Source organism: Schistocerca gregaria, chromosome 11, assembly GCF_023897955.1.
Source record: "Schistocerca gregaria isolate iqSchGreg1 chromosome 11, iqSchGreg1.2, whole genome shotgun sequence".
In the NCBI taxonomy this organism is placed as follows: domain Eukaryota; kingdom Metazoa; phylum Arthropoda; class Insecta; order Orthoptera; family Acrididae; genus Schistocerca; species Schistocerca gregaria.
Genome location: NC_064930.1, coordinates 49,292,057 through 49,316,634, shown reverse-complemented (window position 1 = coordinate 49,316,634; position 24,578 = coordinate 49,292,057). Strand labels below are relative to the sequence as shown.

At 39.1% G+C, this 24,578-nt stretch overlaps 1 protein-coding gene across 1 annotated transcript; it reads left to right on the top strand.

Annotated features, from left to right (window-relative positions):
• The first annotated feature begins 12,823 nt into the window (after positions 1–12,823).
• Positions 12,824–24,023, top strand: LOC126295013 (uncharacterized). Its single transcript, XM_049987265.1, has 25 exons — positions 12,824–12,878; positions 13,207–13,346; positions 13,531–13,632; positions 13,855–13,956; positions 14,502–14,613; positions 14,826–14,926; positions 15,473–15,574; positions 15,797–15,898; positions 16,121–16,222; positions 16,769–16,870; positions 17,417–17,518; positions 17,741–17,852; positions 18,065–18,165; positions 19,035–19,183; positions 19,364–19,470; positions 19,683–19,822; positions 20,007–20,108; positions 20,331–20,435; positions 21,951–22,055; positions 22,283–22,443; positions 22,604–22,700; positions 22,923–23,027; positions 23,255–23,415; positions 23,576–23,672; positions 23,895–24,023. The coding sequence occupies exons 1-25, from the start codon at positions 12,824–12,826 to the stop codon at positions 24,021–24,023; spliced, it is 2,793 nt and encodes a 930-aa protein (XP_049843222.1).
• The last annotated feature ends 555 nt before the right edge of the window (positions 24,024–24,578 follow it).

Sequence of the window (24,578 nt, the reverse complement as noted above, 5' to 3'; positions counted from 1 at the left end):
CATGGAACTGGCACCCCTATTGGACAAATAGTACGCAGTCTACTACCATCTTAACGTCCGCAACGGTACAAAGAGTAACGAATTCAAATATCGAGTATATTGACTATTATTCTGGAAATTGAACGTTCTTTACCCTGGTACGTATCTACATGATGAAAACCACAAAACACATGCTAGGAAACGCAGTTTTATGCGTACAGTGAATTCGAGGAAAAATTCTGAGTACACGATTTTGCGATTATTCCATAAATGAGAAAAACCTTTGTTTCGAAAAGCCCCACTTTTTACACATCAAGCCAAACGTCATTGCGCCCTCTTTCGATTCATGGAACTGGCACCCCTATTCATCAAATAGTACGCAGTCTGCTACCGTCTTAACTTCCGCAACGGTACAAAGAGTAACGAATTCAAATATCGAGTACAGGGACTATCATTCTGCAAATTGAACGTCCTATACCCTGGTGCATATCTACATGATGAAAACTACAAAACACATGCTAGGAAACGCAGTTTTATGAGTACAGTGAATTCGAGGAAAATCTCTGAATAGACGATTTTGCGATTATTCCATAATTGACAAAATGCTTTGTTTCGAAAAACGCCACTTTTTACACATTAAGTTAAACGTCATTGCGCCCTCTTTCGATTCATGGAACTGGCACCCCTATTCATCAAATAGTACGCAGTTTACTACCATCTTAACTTCCGCAACGGTACAAAGAGTAACGAATTCAATTATCGAGTACAGGGACTATTAATCTGCAAATTGATCGTTCTTTACCCTGGTACATATCTACATGATGAAAACCACAAAACACATGCTAGGAAACGCAGTTTTATGAGTACAATGAATTCGAGGAAAAAGTCTGAGTACACGATTTTGCGATTATTCCCTAATTGAGAAAAAGCTTGGTTTCGAAAAACCCCACTTTTTACACATCAAGTCAAACGTCATTGCGCCCTCTTTCGATTCATGGAACTGGCACCCCTATTCATCAAATAGTACGCAGTTTACTACCATCTTAACTTCCGCAACGGTACAAAGAGTAACGAATTCAATTATCGAGTACAGGGACTATTAATCTGCAAATTGATCGTTCTTTACCCTGGTACATATCTACATGATGAAAACCACAAAACACATGCTAGGAAACGCAGTTTTATGAGTACAATGAATTCGAGGAAAAAGTCTGAGTACACGATTTTGCGATTATTCCATAATTGAGAAAAAGCTTTGTTTCGAAAAACCCCACTTTTTACACATCAAGTCAAACCTCATTGCGCCCTCTTTCGATTCATGGAACTGGCACCCCTATTCGGCAAATAGTACGGAGTCTACTACCATCTTAACTTCCGCAACGGTACAAAGATTAACGAATTCAAATATCGGGTACAGGGACTATTATTCTGCAAATTGAACGTTCTTTACCCCGGTTCATATCCACATGATGAAAAGCACAAAACACAAGCTAGCAAACGCAGTTTTATGAGTACAGTGAATTCGAGGAAAAAGTCTGAGTACACGACTTTGCGATTATTCCATAATTGAGAAAAAGCTTTGTTTCGAAAAACCCCACTTTTTACACATCAAGTCAAACGTCATTGCGCCCTCTTTCGATTCATGGAACTGGCACCCCTATTGGACAAATAGTACGCAGTCTACTACCATCTTAACGTCCGCAACGGTACAAAGAGTAACGAATTCAAATATCGAGTATATTGACTATTATTCTGGAAATTGAACGTTCTTTACCCTGGTACATATCTACATGATGAAAACTACAAAACACATGCTAGGAAACACAGTTTTAAGAGTACAGAGAATTCGAGGAAAAAGTCTGAGTACACGATTTTACGGTTATTCCATAAATGAGAAATAGCTTTGTTTCGTAAAACCCCACTTTTTACACATCAAGTCAAACGTCATTGCGCCCTCTTTCGATTCATGGAACTGGCATCCCTATTCGACAAATAGTACGCAGTCTACTACCGTCTTAACTTCCGCAAAGGTACAATGATTAACGAATTCAAATATCGAGTATAGGGACTATTATACTGCAAATTGCACGTTCTTTACCCTGGTACGTATCTACATGATGAAAACCACAAAACACATGCTAGGAAACGCAGTTTTATGAGTACAATGAATTCGAGGAAAAAGTCTGAGTACACGATTTTGCGATTATTCCATAATTGAGAAAAAGCTTTGTTTCGAAAAACGCCACTTTTTACACATCAAGTCAAACGTCATTGCGCCCTCTTTCGATTCATGGAACTGGCACCCCTATTCGACAAATAGTACGCAGTCTACTACCATCTTAACTTCCCCAAAGGTACAAAGATTAACGAATTCAAATATCGAGTATAAGGACTATTATACTGCAAATTGAACGTTCTTTACCCTGGTACGTATCTACATGATGAAAACCACAAAACACATGCTAGGAAACGCAGTTTTATGCGTACAGTGAATTCGAGGAAAAATTCTGAGTACACGATTTTGCGATTATTCCATAAATGAGAAAAACCTTTGTTTCGAAAAGCCCCACTTTTTACACATCAAGCCAAACGTCATTGCGCCCTCTTTCGATTCATGGAACTGGCACCCCTATTCATCAAATAGTACGCAGTCTGCTACCGTCTTAACTTCCGCAACGCTACAAAGAGTAACGAATTCAAATATCGAGTACAGGGACTATCATTCTGCAAATTGAACGTCCTATACCCTGGTGCATATCTACATGATGAAAACTACAAAACACATGCTAGGAAACGCAGTTTTATGAGTACAGTGAATTCGAGGAAAATCTCTGAATAGACGATTTTGCGATTATTCCATAATTGACAAAATGCTTTGTTTCGAAAAACGCCACTTTTTACACATTAAGTTAAACGTCATTGCGCCCTCTTTCGATTCATGGAACTGGCACCCCTATTCATCAAATAGTACGCAGTTTACTACCATCTTAACTTCCGCAACGGTACAAAGAGTAACGAATTCAATTATCGAGTCCAGGGACTATTAATCTGCAAATTGAACGTTCTTTACCCTGGTACATATCTACATGATGAAAACCACAAAACACATGCTAGGAAACGCAGTTTTATGAGTACAGTGAATTCGAGGAAAAAGTCTCAGTACACGATTTTGCGATTATTCCCTAATTGAGAAAAAGCTTGGTTTCGAAAAACCCCACTTTTTACACATCAAGTCAAACGTCATTGTGCCCTCTTTCGATTCATGGAACTGGCACCCCTATTCATCAAATAGTACGCAGTTTACTACCATCTTAACTTCCGCAACGGTACAAAGAGTAACGAATTCAATTATCGAGTACAGGGACTATTAATCTGCAAATTGATCGTTCTTTACCCTGGTACATATCTACATGATGAAAACCACAAAACACATGCTAGGAAACGCAGTTTTATGAGTACAATGAATTCGAGGAAAAAGTCTGAGTACACGATTTTGCGATTATTCCATAATTGAGAAAAAGCTTTGTTTCGAAAAACGCCACTTTTTACACATCAAGTCAAACGTCATTGCGCCCTCTTTCGATTCATGGAACTGGCACCCCTATTCGACAAATAGTACGCAGTCTACTACCATCTTAACTTCCCCAAAGGTACAAAGATTAACGAATTCAAATATCGAGTATAAGGACTATTATACTGCAAATTGAACGTTCTTTACCCTGGTACGTATCTACATGATGAAAACCACAAAACACATGCTAGGAAACGCAGTTTTATGCGTACAGTGAATTCGAGGAAAAATTCTGAGTACACGATTTTGCGATTATTCCATAAATGAGAAAAACCTTTGTTTCGAAAAGCCCCACTTTTTACACATCAAGCCAAACGTCATTGCGCCCTCTTTCGATTCATGGAACTGGCACCCCTATTCATCAAATAGTACGCAGTCTGCTACCGTCTTAACTTCCGCAACGGTACAAAGAGTAACGAATTCAAATATCGAGTACAGGGACTATCATTCTGCAAATTGAACGTCCTATACCCTGGTGCATATCTACATGATGAAAACTACAAAACACATGCTAGGAAACGCAGTTTTATGAGTACAGTGAATTCGAGGAAAATCTCTGAATAGACGATTTTGCGATTATTCCATAATTGACAAAATGCTTTGTTTCGAAAAACGCCACTTTTTACACATTAAGTTAAACGTCATTGCGCCCTCTTTCGATTCATGGAACTGGCACCCCTATTCATCAAATAGTACGCAGTTTACTACCATCTTAACTTCCGCAACGGTACAAAGAGTAACGAATTCAATTATCGAGTCCAGGGACTATTAATCTGCAAATTGAACGTTCTTTACCCTGGTACATATCTACATGATGAAAACCACAAAACACATGCTAGGAAACGCAGTTTTATGAGTACAGTGAATTCGAGGAAAAAGTCTGAGTACACGATTTTGCGATTATTCCCTAATTGAGAAAAAGCTTGGTTTCGAAAAACCCCACTTTTTACACATCAAGTCAAACGTCATTGCGCCCTCTTTCGATTCATGGAACTGGCACCCCTATTCATCAAATAGTACGCAGTTTACTACCATCTTAACTTCCGCAACGGTACAAAGAGTAACGAATTCAATTATCGAGTACAGGGACTATTAATCTGCAAATTGATCGTTCTTTACCCTGGTACATATCTACATGATGAAAACCACAAAACACATGCTAGGAAACGCAGTTTTATGAGTACAATGAATTCGAGGAAAAAGTCTGAGTACACGATTTTGCGATTATTCCATAATTGAGAAAAAGCTTTGTTTCGAAAAACCCCACTTTTTACACATCAAGTCAAACCTCATTGCGCCCTCTTTCGATTCATGGAACTGGCACCCCTATTCGGCAAATAGTACGGAGTCTACTACCATCTTAACTTCCGCAACGGTACAAAGATTAACGAATTCAAATATCGGGTACAGGGACTATTATTCTGCAAATTGAACGTTCTTTACCCCGGTTCATATCTACATGATGAAAACCACAAAACACAAGCTAGCAAACGCAGTTTTATGAGTACAGTGAATTCGAGGAAAAAGTCTGAATACACGATTTTGCGATTATTCCATAATTAAGAAAACGCTTTGTTTCGAAAAACCCCACTTTTTACACATCAAGTCAAACGTTATTGCGCCCTCTTTCGATTCATGGAACTGGCACCCCTATTCGACAAATAGTACGCAGTCTACTACCATCTTAACTTCAGCAACGGTACAAAGAGTAACGAATTCAAATATCGAGTATATTGACTATTATTCTGCAAATTGAACGTTCTTTACCCTGGTACATATCTACATGATAAAAACTACAGAACACATGCTAGGAAACACCGTTTTATGAGTACAGAGATTCGAGGAAAAAGTCTGAGTACACGATTTTGCGATTATTCCATAATTGAGAAAAAGCTTTGTTTCGAAAAACCCCACTTTTTACACACCAAGTCAAACGTCATTGCGCCCTCTTTCGATTCATGGAACTGGCACCCCTATTCGACAAATAGTACGCAGTCTACTACCGTCTTAACTTCCCCAAAGGTACAAAGATTAACGAATTCAAATATCGAGTATAGGGACTATTATACTGCAAATTGAACGTTCTTTACACTGGTACGTATCTACATGATGAAAACCACAAAACACATGCTAGGAAACGCAGTTTTATGCGTACAGTGAATTCGAGGAAAAATTCTGAGTACACGATTTTGCGATTATTCCATAAATGAGAAAAACCTTTGTTTCGAAAAACCCCACTTTTTACACATCAAGCCAAACGTCATTGCGTCCTCTTTCGATTCATGGAACTGGCCCCCCTATTCGACAAATAGTACGCAGTCTACTACCGTCTTAACTTCCGCAAAGGTACAAAGAGTAACGAAATCAAATATCGAGTACAAGGGACTATTATTATGCAAATTGAACGTCCTTTACCCTGGTACATATCTACATGATGAAAACTACAAAACACATGCTAGGAAACGCAGTTTTATGAGTACAGTGAATTCGAGGAAAATGTCTGAATAGACGATTTTACGATTATTCCATAATTGACAAAATGCTTTGTTTCGAAAAACGCCACTTTTTACACATCAAGTCAAACGTCATTGCTCCCTCTTTCGATTCATGGAACTGGCACCCCTATTCATCAAATAGTACGCAGTTTACTACCATTTTAACTTCCGCGACGGTACAAAGAGTAACGAATTCAATTATCGAGTACAGGGACTATTAATCTGCAAATTGAACGTTCTTTACCCTGGTACATATCTACATGACGAAAACCACAAAACACATGCTAGCAAACGCAGTTTTATGAGTACAGTGATTTCGAGGAAAAAGTCTGAGTACACGATTTTGCGATTATTCCATAATTGAGAAAAAGCTTTGTTTCGAAGAACCCCACTTTTTACACATCAAGTCAAACGTCATTGCCCCCTCTTTCGATTCATGGACCTGGCACCCCTATTCATCAAATAGTACGCAGTTTAGTACCATCTTAACTTCCGCAACGGTACAAAGAGTAACGAATTCAATTATCGAGTACAGGGACTATTAATCTGCAAATTAAACGTTCTTTACCCTGGTACATATCTACATGACGAAAACCACAAAACACATGCTAGCAAACGCAGTTTTATGAGTACAGTGAATTCGAGGAAAAAGTCTGAGTACACGATTTTGCGATTATTCCATAATTGAGAAAAAGCTTTGTTTCGAAAAACCCCACTTTTTACACATCAAGTCAAACGTCATTGCGCCCTCTTTCGATTCATGGAACTGGCACACCTATTCATCAAATAGTACGCAGTTTACTACCATCTTAACTTCCGCAACGGTACAAAGAGTAACGAATTCAATTATCGAGTACAGGGACTATTAATCTGCAAATTGATCGTTCTTTGCCCTGGTACATATCTACATGATGAAAACCACAAACACATGCTAGGAAACGCAGTTTTATGAGTACAATGAATTCGAGGAAAAAGTCTGAGTACACGATTTTGCGATTATTCCATAATTGAGAAAAAGCTTTGTTTCGAAAAACCCCACTTTTTACACATCAAGTCAAACCTCATTGCGCCCTCTTTCGATTCATGGAACTGGCAACCCTATTCGACAAATAGTACGGAGTCTACTACCATCTTAAATTCCGCAACGGTACAAAGATTAACGAATTCAAATATCGAGTACAGGGACTATTATTCTGCAAATTGAACTTTCTTTACCCCGGTTCATATCTACATGATGAAAACCACAAAACACAAGCTAGAGAACGCAGTTTTATGAGTACAGTGAATTCGAGGAAAAAGTCTGAGTACACGATTTTGCGATTATTCCATAATTGAGAAAAAGCTTTGTTTCGAAAAACCCCACTTTTTACACATCAAGTCAAACGTCATTGCGCCCTCTTTCGATTCATGGAACTGGCACCCCTATTCGACAAATAGTACGCAGTCTACTACCATCTTAACTTCCGCAACGGTACAAAGAGTAACTAATTCAAATATCGAGTATATTGACTATTATTCTGCAAATTAATCGTTCTTTACCCTGGTACATATCTACATGATGAAAACTACAAAACACATGCTAGGAAACACAGTTTTATGAGTACAGAGAATTCGAGGAAAAAGTCTGAGTACAGGATTTTGCGATTGTTCCATAATTGACAGAAAGCTTTGTTTCGAAAAACCCCACTTTTTACACATCAAGTCAAACCTCGTTGCGCCCTCTTTCGATTCATGGAACTGGCCCCCCTATTCGACAAGTAGTACGCAGTCTACTACCGTCTTAACTTCCGCAACGGTACAAAGAGTAACGAATTCAAATATCGAGTCCATTGACTATTATTCTGCAAATTGAACGTCCTCTACCCTGGTATATATCTACATGATGAAAACTACAAAACACATGCTAGGAAACGCAGTTTTATGAGTACAGTGAATTCGAGGAAAAAGTCTGAGTACAGGATTTTGCGATTATTCCATAGTTGAGAAAAAGCTTTGTTTCGAAAAACCCCACTTTTTACACATCAAGTCAAACCTCATTGAGCCCTCTTTCGATTCATGGAACTTGCCCCCCTATTCGACAAGTAGGACGCAGTCTACTACCGTCTTAACTTCCGCAACGGTACAAAGAGTAACGAATTCAAATATCGAGTCCATTGACTATTATTCTGCAAATTGAACGTCCTCTACCCTGGTATATATTTACATGATGAAAACAACAAAACACATGCTAGGAAACGCAGTTTTATGAGTACTGAGAATTCGAGGAAAAAGTCTGAGTACAGGATTTTGCGATTGTTCCATAATTGACAGAAAGCTTTGTTTCGAAAAACCCCACTTTTTACACATCAAGCCAAACCTCATTGCGCCCTCTTTCGATTCATGGAATGGTCCCCCTATTCGACAAGTAGTACGCAGTCTACTACCGTCTTAACTTCCGCAACGGTACAAAGAGTAACGAATTCAAATATCGAGTCCATTGACTATTATTCTGCAAATTGAACGTCCTCTACCCTGGTATATATCTACATGATGAAAACTACAAAACACATGCTAGGAAACGCAGTTTTATGAGTACAGTGAATTCGAGGAAAAAGTCTGAGTACACGATTTTGCGATTATTCCATAATTGAGAAAAAGCTTTGTTTCGAAAAACTCCACTTTTTACACATCAAGTCAAACCTCATTGCGCCCTCTTTCGATTCATGGAACTGGCACCCCTATTCGACAAATAGTACGGAGTCTACTACCATCTTAACTTCCGCAACGGTACAAATATTAACGAATTCAAATATCGAGTACAGGGACTATTATTCTGCAAATTGAACGTTCTTTACCCCGGTTCATATCTACATGATGAAAACCACAAAACACAAGCTAGCAAACGCAGTTTCATGAGTACAGTGAATTCGAGGAAAAAGTCTGTGTACACGATTTTGCGATTATTCCATAATTGAGAAAAAGCTTTGTTTCGAAAAACCCCACTTTTTACACATCAAGTCAAACCTCATTGCGCCCTCTTTCGATTCATGGAACTGGCCCCCCTATTCGACAAGTAGGACGCAGTCTACAACCGTCTTAACTTCCGCAACGGTACAAAGAGTAACGAATTCAAATATCGAGTCCATTGACTATTATTCTGCAAATTAAACGTCCTCTACCCTGGTATATATCTACATGATGAAAACTACAAAACACATGCTAGGAAACGCAGTTTTATGAGTACAGTGAATTCGAGGAAAAAGTCTGAGTACACGATTTTGCGATTATTCCATAATTGAGAAAAAGCTTTGTTTCGAAAAACCCCACTTTTTACACATCAAGTCAAACGTCATTGCGCCCTCTTTCGATTCATGGATTTGGCCCCCCTATTCGACAAGTAGTACGCAGTCTACTACCGTCTTAACTTCCGCAACGGTACAAAGAGTAACGAATTCAAATATCGAGTCCATTGACTATTATTCTGCAAATTGAACGTCCTCTACCCTGGTATATATCTACATGATGAAAACTACAAAACACATGCTAGGAAACGCAGTTTTATGAGTACAGTGAATTCGAGGAAAAAGTCTGAGTACACGATTTTGCGATTATTCCATAGTTGAGAAAAAGCTTTGTTTCGAAAAACCCCACTTTTTACACATCAAGTCAAACGTCATTGCGCCCTCTTTCGATTCATGGAACTGGCCCCCCTATTCGACAAATAGTACGCAGTCTACTACCGTCTTAACTTCCGCAATGGTACAAAGAGTAACGAATTCAAATATCGAGTCCATTGAATATTATTCTGCAAATTGAACGTCCTCTACCCTGGTATATATCTACATGATGAAAACTACAAAACACATGCTAGGAAACGCAGTTTTATGAGTACAGTGAATTCGAGGAAAAAGTCTGAGTACACGATTTTGCGATTATTCCATAGTTGAGAAAAAGCTTTGTTTCGAAAAACCCCACTTTTTACACATCAAGTCAAACCTCATTGCGCCCTCTTTCGATTCGTGGAACTGGCCCCCCTATTCGACAAGTAGTACGCAGTCTACTACCGTCTTAACTTCCGCAACGGTACAAAGAGTAACGAATTCAAATATCGAGTCCATTGACTATTATTCTGCAAATTGAACGTCCTCTACCCTGGTATATATCTACATGATGAAAACTACAAAACACATGCTAGGAAACGCAGTTTTATGAGTACAGAGAATTCGAGGAAAAAGTCTGAGTACAGGATTTTGCGATTGTTCCATAATTGACAGAAAGCTTTGTTTCGAAAAAACCCACTTTTTACACATCAAGCCAAACCTCATTGCGCCCTCTTTCGATTCATGGAACTGGCCCCCCTATTCGACAAGTAGTACGCAGTCTACTACCGTCTTAACTTCCGCAACGGTACAAAGAGTAACGAATTCAAATATCGAGTCCATTGAATATTATTCTGCAAATTGAACGTCCTCTACCCTGGTATATATCTACATGATGAAAACTACAAAACACATGCTAGGAAACGCAGTTTTATGAGTACAGTGAATTCGAGGAAAAAGTCTGAGTACACGATTTTGCGATTATTCCATAATTGAGAAAAAGCTTTGTTTCGAAAAACCCCACTTTTTACACATCAAGTCAAACCTCATTGCGCCCTCTTTCGATTCATGGAACTGGCCCCCCTATTCGACAAGTAGTACGCAGTCTACTACCGTCTTAACTTCCGCAACGGTACAAAGAGTAACGAATTCAAATATCGAGTCCATTGACTATTATCCTGCAAATTAAACGTCCTCTACCCTGGTATATATCTACATGATGAAAACTACAAAACACATGCTAGGAAACGCAGTTTTATGAGTACAGTGAATTCGAGGAAAATGTCTGAGTACACGATTTTGCGATTATTCCATAATTGAGAAAAAGCTTTGTTTCGAAAAACCCCACTTTTTACACATCAAGTCAAACGTCATTGCGCCCTCTTTCGATTCATGGAACTGGCCCCCCTATTCGACAAGTAGTACGCAGTCTACTACCGTCTTAACTTCCGCAACGGTACAAAGAGTAACGAATTCAAATATCGAGTCCATTGACTATTATTCTGCAAATTGAACGTCCTCTACCCTGGTATATATCTACATGATGAAAACTACAAAACACATGCTAGGAAACGCAGTTTTATGAGTACAGTGAATTCGAGGAAAAAATCTGAGTACACGATTTTGCGATTATTCCATAGTTGAGAAAAAGCTTTGTTTCGAAAAACCCCACTTTTTACACATCAAGTCAAACCTCATTGCGCCCTCTTTCGATTCATGGAACTGGCCCCCCTATTCGACAAATAGTACGCAGTCTACTACCGTCTTAACTTCCGCAACGGTACAAAGAGTAACGAATTCAAAAATCGAGTCCATTGACTATTATTCTGCAAACTGAACGTCCTCTACCCTGGTATATATCTACAAGATGAAAACTACAAAACACATGCTAGGAAACACAGTTTTATGAGTACAGTGAATTCGAGGAAAAAGTCTGAGTACACGATTTTGCGATTATTCCATAGTTGAGAAAAAGCTTTGTTTCGAAAAACCCCACTTTTTACACATCGAATCAACCTCATTGCGCCCTCTTTCGATTCATGGAACTGGCCCCCCTATTCGACAAGTAGTACGCAGTCTACTACCGTCTTAACTTCCGCAACGGTACAAAGAGTAACGAATTCAAATATCGAGTCCATTGACTATTATTCTGCAAATTGAACGTCCTCTACCCTGGTATATATCTACATGATGAAAACTACAAAACACATGCTAGGAAACGCAGTTTTATGAGTACAGTGAATTCGAGGAAAAAGTCTGAGTACACGATTTTGCGATTATTCCATAGTTGAGAAAAAGCTTTGTTTCGAAAAACCCCACTTTTTACACATCAAGTCAAACGTCATTGCGCCCTCTTTCGATTCATGGAACTTGCCCCCCTATTCGACAAGTAGTACGCAGTCTACTACCGTCTTAACTTCGGCAACGGTGCAAAGAGTAACGAATTCAAATATCGAGTCCATTGACTATTATTCTGCAAATTGAACGTCCTCTACCCTGGTATATATCTACATGATGAAAACTACAAAACACATGCTAGGAAACGCAGTTTTATGAGTACAGTGAATTCGAGGAAAAAGTCTGAGTACACGATTTTGCGATTATTCCATAATTGAGAAAAAGCTTTGTTTCGAAAAACTCCACTTTTTACACATCAAGTCAAACGTCATTGCGCCCTCTTTCGATTCAAGGAACTGGCACCCCTATTCGACAAATAGTACGGAGTCTACTACCATCTTAACTTCCGCAACGGTACAAAGATTAACGAATTCAAATATCGAGTACAGGGACTATTATTCTGCAAATTGAACGTTCTTTACCCCGGTTCATATCTACATGATGAAAACCACAAAACACAAGCTAGCAAACGCAGTTTCATGGGTACAGTGAATTCGAGGAAAAAGTCTGAGTACACGATTTTGCGATTATTCCATAATTGAGAAAAAGCTTTGTTTCGAAAAACCCCACTTTTTACACATCAAGTCAAACGTCATTGCGCCCTCTTTCGATTCATGGAACTGGCACCCCTATTCGACAAATAGTACGCAGTCTACTACCATCTTAACTTCCGCAACGGTACAAAGAGTAACGAATTCAAATATCGAGTATATTGACTATTATTCTGCAAATTGAACGTTCTTTACCCTGGTACATATCCACATGATGAAAACTACAAAACACATGCTAGGAAACACAGTTTTATGAGTACAGAGAATTCGAGGAAAAAGTCTGAGTACAGGATTTTGCGATTGTTCCGTAATTGACAGAAAGCTTTGTTTCGAAAAACCCCACTTTTTACACATCAAGTCAAACCTCATTGCGCCCTCTTTCGATTCATGGAACTGGCCCCCCTATTCGACAAGTAGTACGCAGTCTACTACCGTCTTAACTTCCGCAACGGTACAAAGAGTAACGAATTCAAATATCGAGTCCATTGACTATTATTCTGCAAATTGAACGTCCTCTACCCTGGTATATATCTACATGATGAAAACTACAAAACACATGCTAGGAAACGCAGTTTTATGAGTACAATGAATTCGAGGAAAAAGTCTGAGTACACGATTTTGCGATTATTCCATAGTTGAGATAAAGCTTTGTTTCGAAAAACCCCACTTTTTACACATCAAGTCAAACCTCATTGCGCCCTCTTTCGATTCATGGAACTGGCCCCCCTATTCGACAAGTAGTACGCAGTCTACTACCGTCTTAACTTCCGCAACGGTACAAAGAGTAACGAATTCAAATATCGAGTCCATTGACTATTATTCTGCAAATTGAACGTCCTCTACCCTGGTATATATCTACATGATGAAAACTACAAAACACATGCTAGGAAACGCAGTTTTATGAGTACAGTGAATTCGAGGAAAAAGTCTGAGTACACGATTTTGCGATTATTCCATAGTTGAGAAAAAGCTTTGTTTCGAAAAACCCCACTTTTTACACATCAAGTCATACGTCATTGCGCCCTCTTTCGATTCATGGAACTGGCCCCCCTATTCGACAAGTAGTACGCAGTCTACTACCGTCTTAACTTCCGCAACGGTACAAAGAGTAACGAATTCAAATATCGAGTCCATTGACTATTATTCTGCAAACTGAACGTCCTCTACCCTGGTATATATTTACATGATGAAAACTACAAAACACATGCTAGGAAACGCAGTTTTATGAGTACAGTGAATTCGAGGAAAAAGTCTGAGTACACGATTTTGCGATTTTTAAATAGTTGAGAAAAAGCTTTGTTTCGAAAAACCCCACTTTTTACACATCAAGTCAAACCTCATTGCGCCCTCTTTCGATTCATGGAACTGGCCTCCCTATTCGACAAGTAGTACGCAGTCTATTACCGTCTTAACTTCCGCAACGGTACAAAGAGTAACGAATTCAAATATCGAGCCATTGACTATTATTCTGCAAATTGAACGTCCTCTACCCTGGTATATATCTACATGATGAAAACTACAAAACACATGCTAGGAAACGCAGTTTTATGAGTACAGTGAATTCGAGGAAAAAGTCTGAGTACACGATTTTGCGATTATTCCATAATTGAGAAAAAGCTTTGTTTCGAAAAACCCCACTTTTTACACATCAAGTCAAACCTCATTGCGCCCTCTTTCGATTCATGGAACTGGCCCCCCTATTCGACAAGTAGTACGCAGTCTACTACCGTCTTAACTTCCGCAACGGTACAAAGAGTAACGAATTCAAATATCGAGTCCATTGACTATTATTCTGCAAATTGAACGTCCTCTACCCTGGTATATATCTACATGATGAAAACTACAAAACACATGCTAGGAAACGCAGTTTTATGAGTACAGTGAATTCGAGGAAAAAGTCTGAGTACACGATTTTGCGATTATTCCATAGTTGAGAAAAAGCTTTATTTCGAAAAACCCCACTTTTTACACATCAAGTCAAACCTCATTGCGCCCTCTTTCGATTCATGGAACTGGCCCCCCTATTCGACAAGTAGTACGCAGTCTACTACCGTCTTAACTTCCGCAACGGTACAAAGAGTAACGAATTCAAATATCGAGTCCATTGACTATTATTCTGCAAATTGAACGTCCTCTACCCTGGTATATATCTACATGATGAAAACTACAAAACACATGCTAGGGAACGCAGTTTTATGAGTACAGTGAATTCGAGGAAAAAGTCTGAGTACACGATTTTGCGATTATTCCATAGTTGAGAAAAACTTTGTTTCGAAAAACCCCACTTTTTACACATCAAGTCAAACCCCATTGCGCCCTCTTTCGATTCATGGAACTGGCCCCCCTATTCGACAAGTAGTACGCAGTCTACTACCGTCTTAACTTCCGCAACTGTACAAAGAGTAACGAATTCAAATATCGAGTCCATTGACTATTATTCTGCAAATTGAACGTCCTCTACCCTGGTATATATCTACATGATGAAAACTACAAAACACATGCTAGGAAACGCAGTTTTATGAGTACAGTGAATTCGAGGAAAAAGTCTGAGTACACGATTTTGCGATTATTCCATAATTGAGAAAAAGCTTTGTTTCGAAAAACCCCACTTTTTACACATCAAGTCAAACGTCATTGCGCCCTCTTTCGATTCATGGAACTGGCCCCCCTATTCGACACGTAGTACGCAGTCTTCTACCGTCTTAACTTCCGCAACGGTACAAAGAGTAACGAATTCAAATATCGAGTCCATTGACTATTATTCTGCAAATTGAACGTCTTCTACCCTGGTATATATCTACATGATGAAAACTACAAAACACATGCTAGGAAACGCAGTTTTATGAGTACAGTGAATTCGAGGAAAAAGTCTGAGTACACGATTTTGCGATTATTCCATAGTTGAGAAAAAGCTTTGTTTCGAAAAACCCCACTTTTTACACATCAAGTCAAACCTCATTGCGCCCTCTTTCGATTCATGGAACTGGCCCCCCTATTCGACAAGTAGTACGCAGTCTACTACCGTCTTAACTTCCGCAACGGTACAAAGAGTAACGAATTCAAATATCGAGTCCATTGACTATTATTCTGCAAATTGAACGTCCTCTACCCTGGTATATATCTACATGATGAAAACTACAAAACACATGCTAGGTAACGCAGTTTTATGAGTACAGTGAATTCGAGGAAAAAGTCTGAGTACACGATTTTGCGATTATTCCATAGTTGAGAAAAAGCTTTATTTCGAAAAACCCCACTTTTTACACATCAAGTCAAACCTCATTGCGCCCTCTTTCGATTCATGGAACTGGCCCCCCTATTCGACAAGTAGTACGCAGTCAACTACCGTCTTAACTTCCGCAACGGTACAAAGAGTAACGAATTCAAATATCGAGTCCATTGACTATTATTCTGCAAATTGAACGTCCTCTACCCTGGTATATATCTACATGATGAAAACTACAAAACACATGCTAGGGAACGCAGTTTTATGAGTACAGTGAATTCGAGGAAAAAGTCTGAGTACACGATTTTGCGATTATTCCATAGTTGAGAAAAAGCTTTGTTTCGAAGAACCCCACTTTTTACACATCAAGTCAAACCTCATTGCGCCCTCTTTCGATTTATGGAACTTGCCCCCCTATTCGACAAGTAGTACGCAGTCTACTACCGTCTTAACTTCCGCAACGGTACAAAGAGTAACGAATTCAAATTTCGAGTCCATTGACTATTATTCTGCAAATTGAACGTCCTCTACCCTGGTATATATTTACATGATGAAAACTACAAAACACATGCTAGGAAACGCAGTTTTATGAGTACAGTAAATTCGAGGAAAAAGTCTGAGTACACGATTTTGCGATTATTCCATAATTGAGAAAAAGCTTTGTTTCGAAAAACCCCACTTTTTACACATCAAGTCAAACGTCATTGCGCCCTCTTTCGATTCATGGAACTGGCCCCCCTATTCGACAAGTAGTACGCAGTCTACTACCGTCTTAACTTCCGCAACGGTACAAAGAGTAACGAATTCAAATATCGAGTCCATTGACTATTATTCTGCAAATTGAACGTCTTCTACCCTGGTATATATCTACATGATGAAAACTACAAAACACATGCTAGGAAACGCAGTTTTATGAGTACAGTGAATTCGAGGCAAAAGTCTGAGTACACGATTTTGCGATTATTCCATAGTTGCGAAAAAGCTTTGTTACGAAAAACCCCACTTTTTACACATCAAGTCAAACCTCATTGCGCCCTCTTTCGATTTATGGAACTTGCCCCCCTATTCGACAAGTAGTACGCAGTCTACTACCGTCTTAACTTCCGCAACGGTACAAAGAGTAACGAATTCAAATTTCGAGTCCATTGACTATTATTCTGCAAATTGAACGTCCTCTACCCTGGTATATATTTACATGATGAAAACTACAAAACACATGCTAGGAAACGCAGTTTTATGAGTACAGTGAATTCGAGGAAAAAGTCTGAGTACACGATTTTGCGATTATTCCATAATTGAGAAAAAGCTTTGTTTCGAAAAACCCCACTTTTTACACATCAAGTCAATCCTCATTGCGCCCTCTTTCGATTCATGGAACTGGCCCCCCTATTCGACAAGTAGTACGCAGTCTACTACCGTCTTAACTTCCGCAACGGTACAAAGAGTAACGAATTCAAATATCGAGTCCACTGACTTTTATTCTGCAAATTGAACGTCTTCTACCCTGGTATATATCTACATGATGAAAACTACAAAACACATGCTAGGAAGCGCAGTTTTATGAGTACAGTGAATTCGAGGAAAAAGTCTGAGTACACGATTTTGCGATTATTCCATAGTTGAGAAAAAGCTTTGTTTCGAAAAACCCCACTTTTTACACATCAAGTCAAACCTCATTGCGCCCTCTTTCGATTCATGGAACTGGCCCCCCTATTCGACAAGTAGTACGCAGACTACTACCGTCTTAATTTCCGCAACGGTACAAAGAGTAACGAATTCAAATATCGAGTCCATTGACTATTATTCTGCAAATTGAACGTCCTCTACCCTGGTATATATCTACATGATGAAAACTACAAAACACATGCTAGGAAACGCAGTTTTATGAGTACAGTGAATTCGAGGAAAAAGTCTGAGTACACGATTTTGCGATTATTCCATAGTTGAGAAAAAGCTTTATTTCGAAAAACCCCACTTTTTACACATCAAGTCAAACCTCATTGCGCCCTCTTTCGATTCATGGAACTGGCCCCCCTATTCGACAAGTAGTACGCAGTCTACTACCGTCTTAACTTCCGCAACGGTACAAAGAGTAACGAATTCAAATATCGAGTCCATTGACTATTATTCTGCAAATTGAACGTCCTCTACCCTGGTATATATCTACATGATGAAAACTACAAAACACATGCTAGGAAACGCAGTTTTATGAGTACAGTGAATTCGAGGAAATAGTCTGAGTACACGATTTTGCGATTATTCCATAGTTGAGAAAAACTTTGTTTCGAATAACCCCACATTTTACACATCAAGTCAAACCCCATTGCGCCCTCTTTCGATTCATGGAACTGGCCCCCCTATTCGACAAGTAGTACGCAGTCTACTACCGTCTTAACTTCCGCAACGGTACAAAGAGTAACGAATTCAAATATCGAGTCCATTGACTATTATTCTGCAAATTGAACGTCCTCTACCCTGGTATATATCTACATGATGAAAACTACAAAACACATGCTAGGAAACGCAGTTTTATGAATACAGTGAATTCGAGGAAAAAGTCTGAGTACACGATTTTGCGATTATTCAATAGTTGAGAAAAACTTTGTTTCGAAAAACCCCACTTTTTACACATCAAGTCAAACCTCATTGCGCCCTCTTTCGATTCATGGAACTGGCCCCCCTACTCGACAAGTAGTACGCAGTCTACTACCGTCTTAACTTCCGCAACGGTACAAAGAGTAACGAATTCAAATATCGAGTCCATTGACTATTATTCTGCAAATTGAACGTCCTCTACCCTGGTATATATCTACATGATGAAAACTACAAAACACATGCTAGGAAACGCAGTTTTATGAGTACAGTGAATTCGAGGAAAAAGTCTGAGTACACGATTTTGCGATTATTCCATAATTGAGAAAAAGCTTTGTTTCGAAAAACCCCACTTTTTACACATCAAGTCAAACGTCATTGCGCCCTCTTTCGATTCATGGAACTGGCCCCCCTATTCGACAAGTAGTACGCAGTCTACTACCGTCTTAACTTCCGCAACGGTACAAAGAGTAACGAATTCAAATATCGAGTCCATTGACTATTATTCTGCAAATTGAACGTCCTCTACCCTGGTATATATCTACATGATGAAAACTACAAAACACATGCTAGGAAACGCAGTTTTATGAGTACAGTGAATTCGAGGAAAAAGTCTGAGTACACGATTTTGCGATTAATCCATAGTTGAGAAAAAGCTTTGTTTCGAAAAACCCCACTTTTTACACATCAAGTCAAACCTCATTGCGCCCTCTTTCGATTCATGGAACTGGCCCCCCTATTCGACAAGTAGTACGCAGTCTACTACCGTCTCAACTTCCGCAACGGTACAAAGAGTAACGAATTCAAATATCGAGTCCATTGACTATTATTCTGCAAATTGAACGTCCTCTACCCTGGTATATATCTACATGATGAAAACTACAAAACACATGCTAGGAAACGCAGTTTTATGAGTACAGTGAATTCGAGGAAAAAGTCTGAGTACACGATTTTGCGATTATTCCATAATTGAGAAAAAGCTTTGTTTCGAAAAACCCCACTTTTTACACATCAAGTCAAACGTCATTGCGCCCTCTTTCGATTCATGGAACTGGCCCCCCTATTCGACAAGTAGTACGCAGTCTACTACCGTCTTAACTTCCGCAACGGTACAAAGAGTAACGAATTCAAATATCGAGTCCATTGACTATTATTCTGCAAATTGAACGTCCTCTACCCTGGTATATATCTACATGATGAAAACTACAAAACACATGCTAGGAAACGCAGTTTTATGAGTACAGTGAATTCGAGGAAAAAGTCTGAGTACACGATTTTGCGATTATTCCATAGTTGAGAAAAAGCTTTGTTTCGAAAAACCCCACTTTTTACACATCAAGTCAAACCTCATTGCGCCCTCTTTCGATTCATGGAACTGGCCCCCCTATTCGACAAGTAGTACACAGTCTACTACCGTCTTAACTTCCGCAAAGGTACAAAGAGTAACGAATTCAAATATCGAGTCCATTGACTATTATTCTGCAAATTGAACGTCCTCTACCCTGGTATATATCTACATGATGAAAACTACAAAACACATGCTAGGAAACGCAGTTTTATGAGTACAGTGAATTCGAGGAAAAAGTCTGAGTACACGATTTTGCGATTATTCCATAGTTGAGAAAAAGCTTTATTTCGAAAAACCCCACTTTTTACACATCAAGTCAAACGTCATTGCGCCCTCTTTCAATTCATGGAACTGGCCCCCCTATTCGACAAGTAGTACGCAGTCTACTACCGTCTTAACTTCCGCAACGGTACAAAGAGTAACGAATTCAAATATCGAGTCCATTGACTATTATTCTGCAAATTGAACGTCCTCTACCCTGGTATATATCTACATGATGAAAACTACAAAACACATGCTAGGAAACGCAGTTTTATGAGTACAGTGAATTCGAGGAAAAAGTCTGAGTACACGATTTTGCGATTATTCCATAGTTGAGAAAAAGCTTTGTTTCGAAAAACCCCACTTTTTACACATCAAGTCAAACCTCATTGCGCCCTCTTTCGATTCATGGAACTGGCACCCCTATTCGACAAATAGTACGCAGTCTACTACCGTCTTAACTTCGGCAACGGTACAAAGATTAACGAATTCAAATATCGAGTACAGGGACTATTATTCTGCAAATTGAACGTTCTTTACCCCGGTACATATCTACATGATGAAAACCACAAAACACATGTTGGGAAACGCAGTTTTATGAGTACAGTGAATTCCAGGAAAAAGTCTGAGTACACGATTTTGCGATTATTCCATAATTGAGAAGAAGCTTTGTTTCGAAAAACCCCAATTTTTACACATCATGTCAAACGTCATTGCGCCCTCTTTCGATTCATGGAACTGGCCCCCCTATTCGACAAATAGTACGCAGTCTACTACCGTCTTAACTTCGGCAACGGTACAAAGATTAACGAATTCAAATATCGATTACAGGGACTATTATTCTGCAAATTGAACGTTCTTTACCCTGGTACATATCTACATGATGAAAACTACAAAACACATGCTAGGAAACGCAGTTTTATGAGTACAGTGAATTCGAGGAAAAAGTCTGAGTACACGATTTTTCGATTATTCCATAATTGAGAAAAAGGTTTGAAACGAAAAACCCAACTTTTTACACATCAAGTCAAACGTCATTGCGCCCTCTTTCGATTCATGGAACTGGCACCCCTCTTCGACAAATAGTACGCAGTCTACTACCGTCTTAACTTCCGCAACGGTGCAAAGAGTAACGAATTCAAATATCGAGTACAGGGACTATTATTCTGCAAATTGAACGTTCTTTACCCTGGTACATATCTACATGATGAAAACTACAAAACACATGCTAGGAAACGCAGTCTTATGAGTACAGTGAATTCGAGGAAAAAGTCTGAGTACACGATTTTGCGATTATTCCATAATTGAGAAAAAGGTTTGAAACAAAAAACCCAACTTTTTACACATCAAGTCAAACGTCATTGCGCCCTCTTTCGATTCATGGAGCTGGCACCCCTATTCGACAAATAGTACGCAGTCTACTACCGTCTTAACTTCGGCAACGATACAAAGATTAACGAATTCAACTATCGAGTACAGGGACTATTATTCTACAAATTGAACGTTCTTTACCCTGGTACATATCTACATGATGAAAACTACAAAACACATGCTAGGAAACGCAGTTTTATGAGTACAGTGAATTCGAGGAAAAAGTCTGAGTACACGATTTTGCGATTATTCCATAATTGAGAAAAAGGTTTGATTCGAAAAACCCCACTTTTTACACATCAAGTCAAACCTCATTGCGCCCTCTTTCGAGTCATGGAACTGGCCCCCCTATTCGACAAGTAGTACGCAGTCTACTACCGTCTTAACTTCCGCAACGGTACAAAGAGTAACGAATTCAAATATCGAGTCCATTGACTATTATTCTGCAAATTGAACGGCCTCTACCCTGGTATATATCTACATGATGAAAACTACAAAACACATGCTAGGAAACGCAGTTTTATGAGTACAGTGAATTCGAGGAAAAAGTCTGAGTACACGATTTTGCGATTATTCCATAGTTGAGAAAAAGCTTTGTTTCGAAAAACCCCACTTTTTACACATCAAGTCAAACCTCATTGCGCCCTCTTTCGATTCATGGTACTGGCCCCCCTATTCGACAAATAGTACGCAGTCTACTACCGTCTTAACTTATGCAATGGTACAAAGAGTAACGAATTCAAATATCGAGTCCATTGACTATTATTCTGCAAATTGAACGTCCTCTACCCTGGTATATATCTACATGATGAAAACTACAAAACACATGCTAGGAAACGCAGTTTTATGAGTACAGTGAATTCGAGGAAAAAGTCTGAGTACACGATTTTGCGATTATTCCATAATTGAGAAGAAGCTTTGTTTCGAAAAACCCCAATTTTTACACATCAAGTCAAACGTCATTGCGCCCTCTTTCGATTCATGGAACTGGCCCCCCTATTCGACAAATAGTACGCAGTCTACTACCGTCTTAACTTATGCAACGGTACAAAGAGTAACGAATTCAAATATCGAGTACAGGGACTATTATTCTACAAATTGAACGTTCTTTACCCTGGTACATATCTACATGATGAAAACTACAAAACACATGCTAGGAAACGCAGTTTTATGAGTACAGTGAATTCGAGGAAAAAGTCTGAGTACACGATTTTGCGATTATTCCATAATTGAGAAAAAGGTTTGATTCGAAAAACCCCACTTTTTACACATCAAGTCAAACCTCATTGCGCCCTCTTTCGAGTCATGGAACTGGCCCCCCTATTCGACAAGTAGTACGCAGTCTACTACCGTCTTAACTTCCGCAACGGTACAAAGAGTAACGAATTCAAATATCGAGTCCATTGACTATTATTCTGCAAATTGAACGGCCTCTACCCTGGTATATATCTACATGATGAAAACTACAAAACACATGCTAGGAAACGCAGTTTTATGAGTACAGTGAATTCGAGGAAAAAGTCTGAGTACACGATTTTGCGATTATTCCATAGTTGAGAAAAAGCTTTGTTTCGAAAAACCCCACTTTTTACACATCAAGTCAAACCTCATTGCGCCCTCTTTCGATTCATGGTACTGGCCCCCCTATTCGACAAATAGTACGCAGTCTACTACCGTCTTAACTTATGCAATGGTACAAAGAGTAACGAATTCAAATATCGAGTCCATTGACTATTATTCTGCAAATTGAACGTCCTCTACCCTGGTATATATCTACATGATGAAAACTACAAAACACATGCTAGGAAACGCAGTTTTATGAGTACAGTGAATTCGAGGAAAAAGTCTGAGTACACGATTTTGCGATTATTCCATAATTGAGAAGAAGCTTTGTTTCGAAAAACCCCAATTTTTACACATCAAGTCAAACGTCATTGCGCCCTCTTTCGATTCATGGAACTGGCCCCCCTATTCGACAAATAGTACGCAGTCTACTACCGTCTTAACTTATGCAACGGTACAAAGAGTAACGAATTCAAATATCGAGTACAGGGACTATTATTCTACAAATTGAACGTTCTTTACCCTGGTACATATCTACATGATGAAAACTACAAAACACATGCTAGGAAACGCAGTTTTATGAGTACAGTGAATTCGAGGAAAAAGTCTGAGTACACGATTTTGCGATTATTCCATAATTGAGAAAAAGGTTTGATTCGAAAAACCCCACTTTTTACACATCAAGTCAAACCTCATTGCGCCCTCTTTCGAGTCATGGATCTGGCCCCCCTATTCGACAAGTAGTACGCAGTCTACTACCGTCTTAACTTCCGCAACGGTACAAAGAGTAACGAATTCAAATATCGAGTCCATTGACTATTATTCTGCAAATTGAACGTCCTCTACCCTGGTATATATCTACATGATGAAAACTACAAAACACATGCTAGGAAACGCAGTTTTATGAGTACAGTGAATTCGAGGAAAAAGTCTGAGTACACGATTTTGCGATTATTCCATAGTTGAGAAAAAGCTTTGTTTCGAAAAACCCCACTTTTTACACATCAAGTCAAACCTCATTGCGCCCTCTTTCGATTCATGGAACTGGCCCCCCTATTCGACAAATAGTACGCAGTCTACTACCGTCTTAACTTATGCAATGGTACAAAGAGTAACGAATTCAAATATCGAGTCCATTGACTATTATTCTGCAAATTGAACGTCCTCTACCCTGGTATATATCTACATGATGAAAACTACAAAACACATGCTAGGAAACGCAGTTTTATGAGTACAGTGAATTCGAGGAAAAAGTCTGAGTACACGATTTTGCGATTATTCCATAATTGAGAAAAAGGTTTGAAACGAAAAACCCAACTTTTTACACATCAAGTCAAACGTCATTGCGCCCTCTTTCGATTCATGGAACTGGCACCCCTATTCGACAAATAGTACGCAGTCTACTACCGCCTTAACTTCCGCAACGGTGCAAAGAGTAACGAATTCAAATATCGAGTACAGGGACTATTATTCTGCAAATTGAACGTTCTTTACCCTGGTACATATCTACATGATGAAAACTACAAAACACATGCTAGGAAACGCAGTTTAATGAGTACAGTGAATGCGAGGAAAAAGTCTGAGTACACGATTTTGCGATTATTCCATAATTGAGAAAAAGGTTTGAAACGAAAAACCCAACTTTT

What these genes read in the sequence shown, in the direction of transcription:
- LOC126295013 (XM_049987265.1), top strand. Translation starts at nt 12,824, where the DNA reads ATGAGTACAGAGAATTCGAGGAAAAAGTCTGAGTACAGGATTTTGCGA. An exon ending in CAGGATTTTGCGATTGTTCC is followed by an intron (nt 12,879 to 13,206) that starts GTAATTGACAGA and finishes ATTATTCCATAG; the next exon opens with TTGAGATAAAGCTTTGTTTC. An exon ending in CTGGCCTCCCTATTCGACAA is followed by an intron (nt 13,957 to 14,501) that starts GTAGTACGCAGT and finishes ATTATTCCATAG; the next exon opens with TTGAGAAAAAGCTTTATTTC.